Below are 13,431 nucleotides of genomic sequence, written 5' to 3'. Positions count from 1 at the left end.
AACAGAAATATCTGAAGATATAACAATTTAGATTAAAGGGTTCTTTGCTTTGCACAGAGAATACGTTAGCATAGACAGAACCAGGATGCCCATGGGAATATCGCATTCTTGGTTCCATAGCCAGTGTGCTGTTACTAGAAAGCCTTCTTTTGCTTCTTTTGAGACACCAGACAGAATCCACTGAAGTGGCAGTAATATAATGCTTAATAAAAACTCTCACATTAGTGAAGATGGTACCAAGGTACTCCCCACAGCAGAATGAAGAAGCAGCCTCCAGCACTTTATGGTTGGGCTTTAGTAGTAGATAACAGATAAAGGTAACATTTATAAAGCCTACAGAATAAGTGCTTCATTATTGATTGCCAAACACTGCCTCCTTGTGTCTGAATCAGGTGTTGATACAATAGTAATTCTTATCTACTGTGACAATATGGATTGGAACAATTCAACTTTAAAAATGACAAAATATTTTCTTATTCCTTGGGGGGGAAAATTGTGTCGGCACTCATAAATCTTTAAGAAGGCTTTCTGTTAATAAGCTAGATCCAGCTGAACCTTGAAATTGAGATTGGAAAGTTATTTGTTATAAGAATCACTATAACGGAGGTAGATCCAATTTTAAGTGAGCTCAGTGAAATAAATTAGACTTGTAAATCACAACAAATGTATTGGCATTGTTTTCAGTGGGTTTAATCGAAGTCCAGCTAACATTAGATGACATATGAAGTCATCCACAACCAAGCAGTAGTAGGTTTCACTCTGGGACTCTGATGATCTTTGTATTGAGGGTTGCAGCATGTTAATACATCCATTCTTCTTGAAAGTAACTTTCTGGGCTGTATTGAAGAGTGCTTTTTCTGAAACCTTATGTTTTGGTTGCTTGTTGACAGGAGTTCTTAACATTATACATGTTGAACCTCAGGCACAAACAAGAACATGACACCATTACCAGCTCTGAGAAACTGGAGAACTGTAACTTTGATTTCATTCATTTAATCCCACACTAATATAGAGAGGATCTATATAATCTGTTGCAAATGACTCTGAATTTGTCTGCTTTTGAAAATGGGTTCAGTGACCTGTTAGCATTATTTATAAAATTTGTTCTTCACTGAATTTTGTGAACTATATTGGGCATAACCCAGATTATACAAAGATTGTCATATGGACATTTTGTGACATCAATTACAATTTGTCCTAACTTTAAACTATAGATATTTTTTGGAGAATATTGTAAGGCACTCCTAAATTCGACTGGTTTTTATCACAAGACCTAACTAGGTGGCATATCCATTGATATGATTACAGGGAAAGAAGAGAGCAGGATTACAGCATCCAGCCCCATACCCAACTTCTGTATGTTCAAATGAAGGTATGAGCTATGTATACATATAGGATCTGTACATAAAAATGAAAATACTGTGTATGCATAAGGGATTCAAAGTCATTAGGTACAGATGTGAGATGACAGTGATGAAGCTGATGGGGGGGCAAATTCATTTGAAATGTGTTGTTGGAGAAGTGTTTTGAGAATACAGCAAGGAAGACAATAAACAGGTTCCACATCAAATCAAGTCTAAACTCTTCCTAGAAACAAAAATGATTAAACTGAGGCTATTGTACATTGGACACATAATGAGAAGGCAAGCTGAACTGGGAAAGACAATAATGTCAGGAAAGGTTGAAGGTAGCAGGAAAAGAGAAGTGCCAAATAAGAAATGGATTGACTCAATAAAGGAAGCCACAGTCTTGGGTTTGCAAGAGCTGAGCAGGGCTGTTTACCTCTCAACCTGACAGTGTCCTATAACCTTTCCCAGAGAGTCCTCTCCAGTTGTTTGAGACCAACAGCCATATGCTTTTATGTTTCTTAATAAACCAGAAGCAGTACATACTTGTAAAGAACAACCATGCCACATACTATACTATGCTACATTCAGCTTGGGTCATGAACAAGACATGGATAGCAGTGCTGCTGGAGACCCTACTGGGCACCATTTCTTTCACTGTAAACTCAGCCATGTCATGATGCTCCATTCCTAGAATCCCACAAAATCAGTTCTAGTAAGCATCACACCAAATGTGTTACAAACAAACTTGTTTGGTTTTGATGGAGAAGCTTATAAAGTTGTTAGAACATACGTACAGCAGTCAAAATGCAAGACAAGAAATCGAGTCTTGTATTTAATGTTTCCTGTATCCTCTCTTTCAGGCAGTATAAAAGTCACTGCATTACAGCCAGCTCCTCTAACAACAGGATGTAGAGGAGGAGAGTTATAAGCAAAATACCTGATTTGATTAGCCTGGTTTCTCACACCCATCAGTGATGATTCATCTTTGGGAACACAAGAGAACTGCCACGGAAAGAGGAGAAATTAGCCTTTGTATGTTTAAAAACAACTTACATTTTCTATGGTGCACCAGCTACAGTCTCCACATTGGAAGATAAACAATGCAACCTGCAGCTGGTTGACATACAAAAGATTTCTGTGATTTAGCTATATTTTAATGGAACTATTATAGTACCAGGAAAGTTCTATTCATCTTCTTCTGAAAGTGAATCAGCCAGGCTTAATATTTCATCCTGATTCAACAACACATGAATACGATATAAATACGGCTGGAAAGAACAGTTGGGTCAATGGAGGTTGAATAAGATTTCTAGACATGAAGCCAAAAAATACACAACAAAGTTAACGTGGGATTAATGCAAAACAACTGGGAAGGGCATCTGTGCAAAAGTAAGTGCCTTGTTATTTGCCCTTTCTGCCTACTGTTTTTCCAAATTTAATCTCATAGAGCTCAACAGAACACTCTGGCAACTAGGGCTTCCAAGACCAGACCAGACCAGACCAGACCGTGCTTCCTCTCTCTGAAAGGAGACCAAATTTTCTTTAGAGAAAAGGATCCTAAGTGTCATAATGGATCGATTCCGGATGATCTTCCAGTACTTCCAGTCTAATTCAGAGTCAGTGACAAATGGGATCTGTGCACTTCTCGCATTGGCAAGTGTCAAGATTTACACCTCCTTTGACTTCAACTGTCCTTGTCTTGCTAAATACAACATGGTGTATGGTTTGGGAATCATGTTCATCCCACCAGTGGCACTTTTTCTCTGTGGGCTTATTGTCAACAGACAATTTGTGGTGATGCTTGAAGAATGGAAAAGACCTATTGGGGACAGGAAGAAGAATCTGGCCATAATCAGGTGGGAGATTTTAGTCATTGCTCTCTTCTTTGCTCTGGCTGGTTGCAGACTGTAACCTTCCTTAAAGTTACTTGTTTAATATTATTTAGAATTCATATAAAGGTATATTTTAACAGAATCTGGAAGTCTTTGTTGTACTGGAGATCATCATAAATTACTGAGATGCGTTAATGTAAACCGCATGTATAGTCATACTGCACAGTCTTGAACTTCAAAAGTGTGGCATGCCCAACGGAAAATAATACGTACGTATTTGTATGCAGGGATTCCAGAGGCACTTTTATCTCAGGGCAAAACTAAAAGTAATGAGAGAACATGCATGTTTTTTTACATTTAAAAATAGTATGGATGGGTGGGATTCTGCACTTCTAGAAGATAAAGATTTTAACAATTTCTTCCTAAATTATTTTCCTAATTCATCCCTCCAAATTCCTTCCTTCCTTCCAACACACCTAGTCAACCACCCACCCATCCAACAAAATTTCCCCTAAATAAATAGGGGGAAATACATGATCTCAGTAGAGAAAATGCTACATGGAAGTGTATTAATCATAGTTCTGGGTGGGAAGCTCTTAGTATAAAACACAGATACCTGTACTTTCCCTCCTAAATATCTGTGAAGATTCTCAGTCATCCAGGTGAGGTTATCTGGAAGTTGAATCATGCAACTGGACTTCTTTCTTATTAGGTTGAAATGTTTCGCTACTCATCCAAGTAGCTTCTTCAGTCTGAGGAGAGTCTGTAGGAGATTCTTGATATATTCTCCATGTTATTTTCACTTCTCTGGTGTCTGAACAGGCTCCTTAGAAGAACAAAGGACTGGGGGTGAGAGATAATCCAATTTCTGCAGTTGTTCTCTGCCCATTGTCATGAGCCATTAACGGTAGTTAACAGTGGTCTTTCTGGTAGATGTGGTCCTGATCTTTCTGGGGATGGGTGAAAGGGCAGCATGATAACTAGGAGACAGATTGTATCTAAGGCCTCCACCCCTGTACAGCACTCCTCTTTGTATTGAATCACGTATACTATATTTCTCCAGTTGTGTTTTGGTATCCAGTCTTTTGGGTGACCACTGTTAACCACCATTAATGACCCATGACAATGGGGTGAGAAGGACTGCAGAAGTGGGATTATCCCTCACCCCCAGTCCTTTGTTCTTCTAATGAGCCTATTCAGACCAGGAGGAAGTGAAACCAATGTGGAGGATATATCAGGGATCTCCTACCAACTCTCCTCAGACTGGAGAAGCTACTTGAATGAGTGCTGAAACATTTCTACCTAACAAGAAAGAAATCTAGCTGCCATGACTCATTTTCCAGTTTTCCCTTTTAAATCATTTCTCTCTCTTGATAAGAAAATGACAAAGCAGTGAGAAACTGGAGATAACAATATCTGAACATGGACACCATCCCCAACCATTTCAATTTCTGTGAACGAGGCAGGGTGATTGTAAAATAAATGCCTTGTCTGGAAGCATCAAAACTGAGGAGAAACCCTGAGGAGGATTTTTGGGAGAGCCTAGTCACATATTTTCTACATCGTATCTACTCCATTTAAAGTCTTTGTCTAGCTAGATTAAGATTATGTCCAGCATTATGATTGAGATGTCTGAAATGTCATTATTTTATACATAACACTGTATGCTTTCAAATATCTGGGTTTGACAAGTACCCAGATGTTAGGCACATTTGCTTTGGATCAGTGGTGTCTCCTTGGTCCTTTTCAGTTCCCTCTGGCACCCTGTTGTAAGTGATCTGCACAGATGGCTACATTTTTATTTTAATTTTTATTGCTGAGGCATTGTTCTCCTTGAAATGTTAAGTAGATGACCCAGTGAATTCCCATAGCCCTTGGGTAAGCAGGCCTTAATTGATCATAGCTCTGAAAAGAAAGTTTTCCCCTTTCTTTTTTACTTCTCAAAACTGTTCGAAAGGAAAGGAAATCCCTGCAGATCTTGTGTGCCATGCAGTATGGATGGGATTCAGTGCAGAACCCAGGACTGTCCCTAACATTAAGCAGACTGAGACAATTGCCTCATTATCCTGCTGTCTATAGTGCAATGGAAGGTCCTGTTATATGGCCAAACCAGTTGGCTTCCATACAAGGGATGAAGAGGTTCATCTCATCCTTTACCTTATGCACAGCAGGGCTGTTGGGAGTTGCCACCTAATATAATAGGGAGAACTAGGTGTTTCCTTCATGACCAGGACCCTGTCCCCACAGAGTGGACTCTACATGCTAGATAATTTCTGTTCACTGGATGTGTCAGTTCCTACAAAGGTTCTTTGTTCTTTGAAAAGGCAAGGTTTTTAGGGTTTTTTAAAATAGAAATTGACTCATGTAGCATAAATATTTGATCAAATGACTCTCATCCACAAAAGTACATCTTAACAATTATGATTTTATTTTATTTTTATTTTTATTACACACAGAGAAAAAAACTGAGGTGGGTGTGTTGTTATTACATCTTACTATGTTTTAACTTGTGTTATGCTGTTTTAACTGATTGTGAACTGCCTTGGGCCTCCTACGGGGAGAAATGGCTCAAATAACTAACTAAATAAATTTTTTATGTGCCGTAATAGTCTTAGTTGCTTTTGCTGCAGCAAACTAATGTGGTAGCCCCTTTTGGATCATTGAAATGTGACTATCTTATACCTCCCTTTGTTACTCAGCTAAAACGTACAGCCTTAAAGACAGCAATTCATTTCTTCCTTCTTTATCCAATCACAGGTTCATGTGTTCCTCTGTCCTGCAACGGGCCATGATTGCACCTGTTGTTTGGATCATAGTCACCCTCCTTGATGGAAAATGCTTTGTATGTGCCTTCAGCAGTTCCGTTGACCCTGATACGTTTCCAGATTTTGTTACTAATATCACCTCTCTTGATGAGGTACAGCATTTGTTCTCCAAGGTCCCATGTAAGGATGATGAACTCATGAGGAATAACACGTCCCGCAAGGCAGTGTCCAGGTACCTCAGATGCTGGTCACAGGTATATAATATGCATCTATTGGGCCTGATTTTATAGACAAGTGGCCCTGCTATCTGGATGACTCTGGGGCTTATAGTCTTTAAAAGTAGCTTTTCTAGAGTAACCCAGTTCCTGCACTAATAGATGATGGAATAATGTCTCAAATAAAATGCTTTGAGCAAGTCACCTTTTCCATCTGTCTCATAATATGAGTTGATGTGGGATAGGTAAGAATTCTGAAGTAGCTTATTTTTCCATGTATATGACCCCCCCAATGTATATGATGACCCCCTAATTTTGTCTCTTGCCGGAGGCAGAGGAGCAGTCAATGGGCAGCCACAAGTTGTCTCCTGTTGCTGCTGCCTCCACCGCCCAGTTACGTTGCTGCCTTGTCCCCTGCCCGAAGGGAGCCTGCAAGTGGTGCTGGAGGAGGCAATCTGGTGGCGGAGGTGGCAGCAGCAGCAGGAGGAGAAGGCAGAGAGAGAGGCAAAGGAGCAGCCACATACAGCTGCCTCTCGTGGCTGCCCATTGACTGCTGCTGCTGCCATCCAATCACCTCCTCCTCCTGCCAGGGCTCACCTCCAGTTCACATTGCCGCCTTGTTGCCTGCCTGAAGGGAGCCTGCAAGTGGTGCTGGAGGAGGCGATCCGCTGGTGGCGGCAGCAGTCAATGGGCAGCCATGAGAGGCAGCCAAGTGTGGCTTCTCCGTTGCCTCTGCCTCCTTCTGTGTAGAAAATGACCCTCAATATTTCCTCTAATGATTTTAGGGGAAAGTGTCATTTTATACACAGAAAAATATGGTAGTTTGTTCATTTTCAATGCATATGAAATATTATTACTGTATTATTATGTGTGAATAAAGATTGGCTCCCAAAGGCAGTCACAATCAAAATTGCCAGAAAGATACAATATAAAGAGACACATAGTGGTAGGGGCGCAGCTTTTTCTACTGACAGTTGGGTAGTTGATAACACATTTTCTGGTTTGTTATAAGGGAGAGAGAGCTGTAGTTGGGCAGTATGGTCGACCAATGAAAAAGACACCAAACTCACTGGTGTCCTTCACATTGGTCGACCATACTGTCCTTCCGTTGCTCTAAAAATCCATTCCCCAAATCCTGACAAAGTGTTTGCTGCCACCTCCTGTTCCTGCCATTTTCATTCTATCCATATAACACAGAAGTAGTGAACCTTTTCAGCTCCAAAGTTGGCAACGCATATAAAAATACTATATAAGGCTTTCACTCAAGGACCATGTTCCTCTATGTTCTTTTCATCATAATCTTTTTTCCCCTTTAGATTGTCTAGCACTAAATAAATGGCAATAGTATAGTCCCTTTCTGAAGGTTTCTACAGCATTTTGGGCTAGAACAGGAATGACCCCCAGATATTGTTGGGCTGCTTCCTATCAGCCGTATCTGGTGTCATGAGTGATCAGAAAGGGTAGGAGCAGCTATCCAAAATATCTTGAGGGGCACACATTAGGCATCTCTGCACCAGAGGATCTGAGAGATGCTCCAGAAGACTGTTATTTTGTATTAGAGGTGTGTAGATTTGTGTTTTAAACTACAACTCCCACAATGCCATTGGTCCTGATCTGCCCAGCTCTATTTTGGGTTATGTTGTATTCTTATGAATGGGTTTGCTTTCTGTACAATTCACTTGTTCTCAGTCATATTTCTTTTTGCTCCTAGGCTTTTGGATGGAGCATACTGCTGACCCTTATAATGATAGCGTTCCTTGCCCGTTCTCTCAGGCCCTGCTTTGATCAGACTGCCTTTTTGCAGACTCGATACTGGAGCAACTACATTGATATTGAACAAAAGATATTTGATGAAACCTGCTGTGAACATGCCCGGGACTTTGCACACAAATGCATCCTCCATTTCTTTGAAAGCATGCAGAAAGAGATCAAACTGAAACGGTTCCATGTTCACACAGAAGAAAGAGAGGAGAAGGAAAGGGAAGAAGATCATTTGCGAGGAATCACCAGTCAGGAGCAGATGAATGAGCTTCTTCAGTCATGGTACAGAAGCAGGCCACCATTAGATCTGTGCCAAGCAACACAGCGACAACCTGCAGGCACAGAGAGGACATCTATGACTTGGGCAGGCAGTATGATTAACAGGTGGCATCCACAATTAGTGGCCTCAGATAACAGGGAAACAGATGTTTAAATAAAAAGAGTGAATATTTCTCAGAGTTAGATAAACACCATATCACACAGCTAGGATGATCAGATACAGGAGAGAAAAGGTCCTCTACATCTTTAATTTCAGTAGAAATTTCACCCGGTGCAATTTGTTTGGCTTCCCCCATCTTTTTATTCTCCCACCCAGCTAGTAAAGGTACAAGAGCTCTGTCCTCATTTACTTCTGGTAACTCCCATCATGATCTTCCCCCCATTTGTGAACTACTAGCTGCTTTGAATTTTATTTCCCTTGGCCTCAGTGAGCATGGCAAATGGCCCATGATGATGGGAGTCGTAGTCCAAAACATCTGGAGATGGTTGGGAAAGGCTGCCAGATCAAGTGTCTCAGATATAAAGCTGTCAAGTAGCTAGGGTGTAAAAGTAGTTTGGTGTGCAAATACTGCAGCTGTCATTTTTCTAGGAATGGAGCAAAACATGATCACTTGCATTGCCACCCAATTGAGTTCACCTTTATTTCTTCATATGCCATAATTGCAAGATATAGAACATACAGGAAATAACAGCAGAGCTCACAGCTTGCACATTGGTTGAAATGCTTTTGGTTAGTATAGTAAGTTGCAACTAGAACAGGCCCATTTTAAAAACTGGAATTCGTGGAGGACTTAACTGACCACATCCCCATGGATTGGCCTACGTTGGAATGACCTGCTACACTAAGCAACAGGATTTTGGCCATGATTACAGTGGTGGAAAAGGATAAGCAAACTAAACTGAATTATCAGTGAAAGAATCAAGGTCACAGTCCACCACGTGATGTGATGGTGGGACATCAAGTGTCTCTTAAAGATAAAAGTTGGTTTTATTTTGAAGAACTGGTAACTCTAGATAACAAGTAGACAAGTCAGAATAACATGGAACAGACATACTAAATTAGAAAGGCCATGTAGCAGATCTGTAATGAGTCATTGTGTGAAATCATGTCTGGGCCAAGTGGGTGGGGGAACAGCTCCCCAGCATTGAAATATACAGGATAGCTGGTTTTTAGTTGTGAGAGCCAGGCATGTAGTCATCTTAACAGAATCCCCTGAAGAATAATGAAATTACAGCAGCAGAATTTTTCTGATAGTGGAGTCAAGTCTGGTTTTATTTCAGAAGATGAACAGGCTTGAGCCTGATTAGTACTTGGATCTGAGGCCATGAGAAAATACCATGGATTTCCAGGCAGGCCTTGGAAAGAATTGTGGCGTGCAGCTCTGCTCTCGCCTGTCTGTCACAGATGGACAGGGGAACCTCAGCCAATGAGAGGACGGAAGGTGGTGCAGAAGTGGGAGGGGCTGGATTATATAAGGTGTGTGTGATGTGTGAGAGGAGATTGAGTTTGGAAGATGAGTGATTAGAGAGATTGATTGAGAGTGAGAAAGAGCCTATCAGTGAGGGAAAAGTCTGTGTGAGCTAGTGTCTTATAAACAGTGATTGACTAATTGATTTAATACCTGTGATTTACCCTTTTAATTTTGTACAGATCAATAAACACTTTATTTGTTTTGAAAGAAACACTTGTCCTTTTGATTTTAAGGATAGGTTGGTGGCAGCAGTTCATGGAGAGAAGTAGTGAGCACTCCTGGAGGCCTGGATTGGTAGAGGTTTGAGAGTGGCTTGCTACAAGAATCCTGTCTGAAACCAAGAGAGCTGCAACCAGTCAGAGTTGCCAATTCTGGCCCAGGTGAACCAATGCTCTGACCTGGTATAAGACACTATCCTCCGTTCTTCTGTTTTATGCCACAAACAGAAATCCTCCTTTGATATTACTCTTAAGTTATCATTAAGGTCATTGACTTGTCAAATGTTTCAGCAATTACAAAACTTTTATGAAGATTAGGCATCCTTCAGTCTCAAGAGACTATGGTAACGTGCTCTGTATGGAGGACTTGGAACAGCGTCTAGTGTGGCTGAGAAGGCCAATTCAAGAGTGACAATCCCTTCCACACTGAAGACAAATACAATCTGTTCCCTGTCCAGCTCCCTGATTTTGCTAGTTTTGCTAGTCTTTGCCTCGCCCTGCTGAACAAAGGTCTCTTCAAAATGGGAGAGGCCATGATGCACTGCCTGCCTGCAAGCTGAATGCTCAGATGTCAGGGCTTCCCATCTGTTGGGGTCCATTCCTAAGGCCTTCATGTCCCGCTTGCAGATATCCTTGTATCGCAGCTGTGGTCTCCCTCTGGGGCGATTTCCCTGCAATAATTCTCCATACAGGAATCCGACCATCAACCATTCTCACAACATGCCCTAGCTAACATAGACGTCGCTGTTTCAGTAATGTATACATGCTAAAAATTCCAGCTCATTCTAGAATTACTCTATTTGGAACTTTGCCCTGCCAAGTGATACCAAAAATGCATCAGAGACAACGCATATGGAAAGTGTTCAGCTTCCTCTCCTGCCGTGCATGAAGGGTCCAGGACTCACTGCAGTACAGGAGTGTGCTCAGGACACAGGCTACGAAACTAATAGAAGTGCAACATATTTTTCTTATGCTTATGTGGGTCTCTGATTTCTCCTCCCCCTGTTGTCTCCTTGTGTTTATTTTGGATTGTAAACCACCTTGAGGTTGGAATCTAGTATATCTGGTACTACTATATGCTGTTATGTGCAACTGTTATTTTATTTTTATGTTATAATTCTAATGTATTGTTGACTGCCTAGAAAAATCTATTGGACCTGGTAAAAATTCAACCATTCTTTCTGTCAATTTATTTATTAATAAATCCCCATGTGTACATATGATGTAACTGTAACAACAACAGCAGCAGTAGCAACAACACAATATCAGAAATGAAAGGAGAATTGAGAGATGGAGGGAGCATTGTTCCTGGTGAAGACAGGAGGACGGGAGGATTGCTGCCATTGAGTCTGCCCTTATTTAGTTTAGTATCAGTTCACATACTTCTGAGTAGGTTGGACGGCTGCCCAAGTATGGCTATGCACTCCATGTTGTGCCATATGCTCCATCGCAGAAAGTAAACTGAGACCTTCTGTCCTCTTATAGATGGATTGGCGTGGGGCATTCAGCAAAATGTAATTGAGTTGGTCTTTTTACAGCTATCAGCAATATTAACCCTTGGTTGAATATAGCCACTACCTCTAGTACCCACAACCTTCTTTACACAGCTCACATTCATGCCACGAGTCTCTGAAGGAAGGGAAAGAGAAAAACATAGCAAGACTCTGCCTTGTTTTGCTTTGGAAACTGGAATTGTTTGTAGGGATGGAAAACTTTCCCAAATCGAGTTCATGCCAGAGAATCAAAGCAGGAAGAGCAGAGTCAAGGAAGGAATAGTGATAGATTGGCCCTCCCCACTGGATTCCCTCCAAATGTTTTAGACTTTTTCTTCTGCCAACATTTTGAGATACACAAATACATGTTGGAAATTGTGTAAAGAACGGTAAATCCAATAGCACAAACGTTAAATAATACTTGGTCCTTCCCTTGTGTAATGGTTTAACCTTTGCTCACACCAGCTACTTTGGCTGACAATCAAAGAGGTCACGTGGATGTATCCATTTTACATCCTTGGACAGCCACAGATCCAGACTTGATAAGTGCAGGGCCACAGAGAAAGCATTCCACATGCACCTGCTTGCTTTAATGCACCCACCAGATACACTGGCCCATTCAGGTTAGCATCAGAGCTTCTGTGGGTGAGCCAGCAGCTATACAGGCTGAGGATCTAGTGCAGTGGTTCTTAACCTTTGTTACTCGGATGCTTTTGAACTGCAACTCCCAGAAACCCCAGTCAGGACAGCTGGTGGTGAAGGCTTCTGGGAGTTGCAGTCCAAAACTCCTGAGTAACCCAAGGTTAAGAACCAGTGATCTAGTGGACTGTAGCACAAAAGGTAACATTGGCAACTGCTGCTTAGCATACTAGTGATTGACAATTCTGGTTAGCATGCCACTACTACACTGAGGTCACTGAGAAGACATGAGGGCCTGGCGTGCTCTGGTCCATGGGGTCATGAAGAGTCTGACATGACTAAATGACTAAACAACAACAACACTACACTGATGTTGCACTATAATAAACCAGAACACATAAGAAATTAATGAAAATAAGATTTAACATAGACACATGTACAAATGATATGGGTCAGGATTTCCTGACCCATATCCTAAATCCTAAAGCAGTGGTTCCCAACCTTGGGTAACTCAGGTGTTCTTGGATTGCAGTTCCCAGAAACTGGAGCCAGCACAGCTGGTGGTGAAGGCCCGTGGGAATTGCAGTCCAAGAATAACCTGGGTTACCCAAGGTTGAGAACCACTGTCCTAAAGAAACCAGACACCATAAATAGAGACCCAGACGATCACATTATCATGAGAAAAAAGAGGAATTGTTTATAATGTTACCACAAGTATAGTTGTTTGAATGTTTTTATTGTTGCTACATTTGGATGTTGAAGAATGTTGCTGCTTCCATCCTTTTATAGTAGAGAATAAACACTTTTCCTTGTGTGGTATGGTGTTTTCCTTGCTTCTTTGTTTTGGTTTTTTTGCATTATCATTGCCAAAAGATAATTCAATTGTCTTTCTGCCAAATGCTGTTTGCCCATTGCATCCAGCTTTGATCAGCCAGTAACAAAGTATTCATGATCAAAGGAACTGCATGTGTATTGTTAGCAAGCTAAACATATAAAATGAATGTACACATATTTTTTAAGGAGGAGAGGCACCCAATTTATCCCTTAATCCTTTTGATGTCTACAGTTCTGCAGCTCTGAATTCATTCATGAAAATAAAGTGGGGAAAATCAGGCAGGTCATACTTCTATCAGTTGCAGATTTCTGCATTTTAACTGCAGCTTCATGGCAGAAGCTTATTCAGAATAGTTTTCAGTCTTCTCCATATATGAGGGACTTATTCTAATTTAGTTTTACACAGATACACTCAAAGAGATGTAAAATACAGAGATTAAGAGTTTTACCTTCCCTGTTTACCATGTTCCTTAATCAAATTGGATATTTTTCCTAAGTAAGCGGCTGATGAACGAAGTAGATGTAGATTTAACTTGCATGCTAATTTCTGCTAAAGGATATTTCTCAGTTCTTC

At 41.0% G+C, this 13,431-nt stretch overlaps 1 protein-coding gene across 1 annotated transcript; it reads left to right on the top strand.

Moving 5' to 3' along the window:
* Positions 1-2,918: 2,918 nt before the first annotated feature.
* On the top strand, positions 2,919-9,880 carry CALHM3 (calcium homeostasis modulator 3). Its single transcript, XM_020788982.3, has 3 exons — positions 2,919-3,205; positions 5,939-6,200; positions 7,873-9,880. Exons 1-3 carry the CDS (start codon positions 2,919-2,921, stop codon positions 8,353-8,355), a joined length of 1,032 nt encoding a protein of 343 aa, XP_020644641.2. The 3' UTR covers positions 8,356-9,880.
* Positions 9,881-13,431: the final 3,551 nt, after the last annotated feature.

This window comes from Pogona vitticeps, chromosome 3 (assembly GCF_051106095.1).
Source record: "Pogona vitticeps strain Pit_001003342236 chromosome 3, PviZW2.1, whole genome shotgun sequence".
NCBI lineage: Eukaryota > Metazoa > Chordata > Lepidosauria > Squamata > Agamidae > Pogona > Pogona vitticeps.
This window is presented reverse-complemented; position numbering and strand designations above follow the sequence as displayed.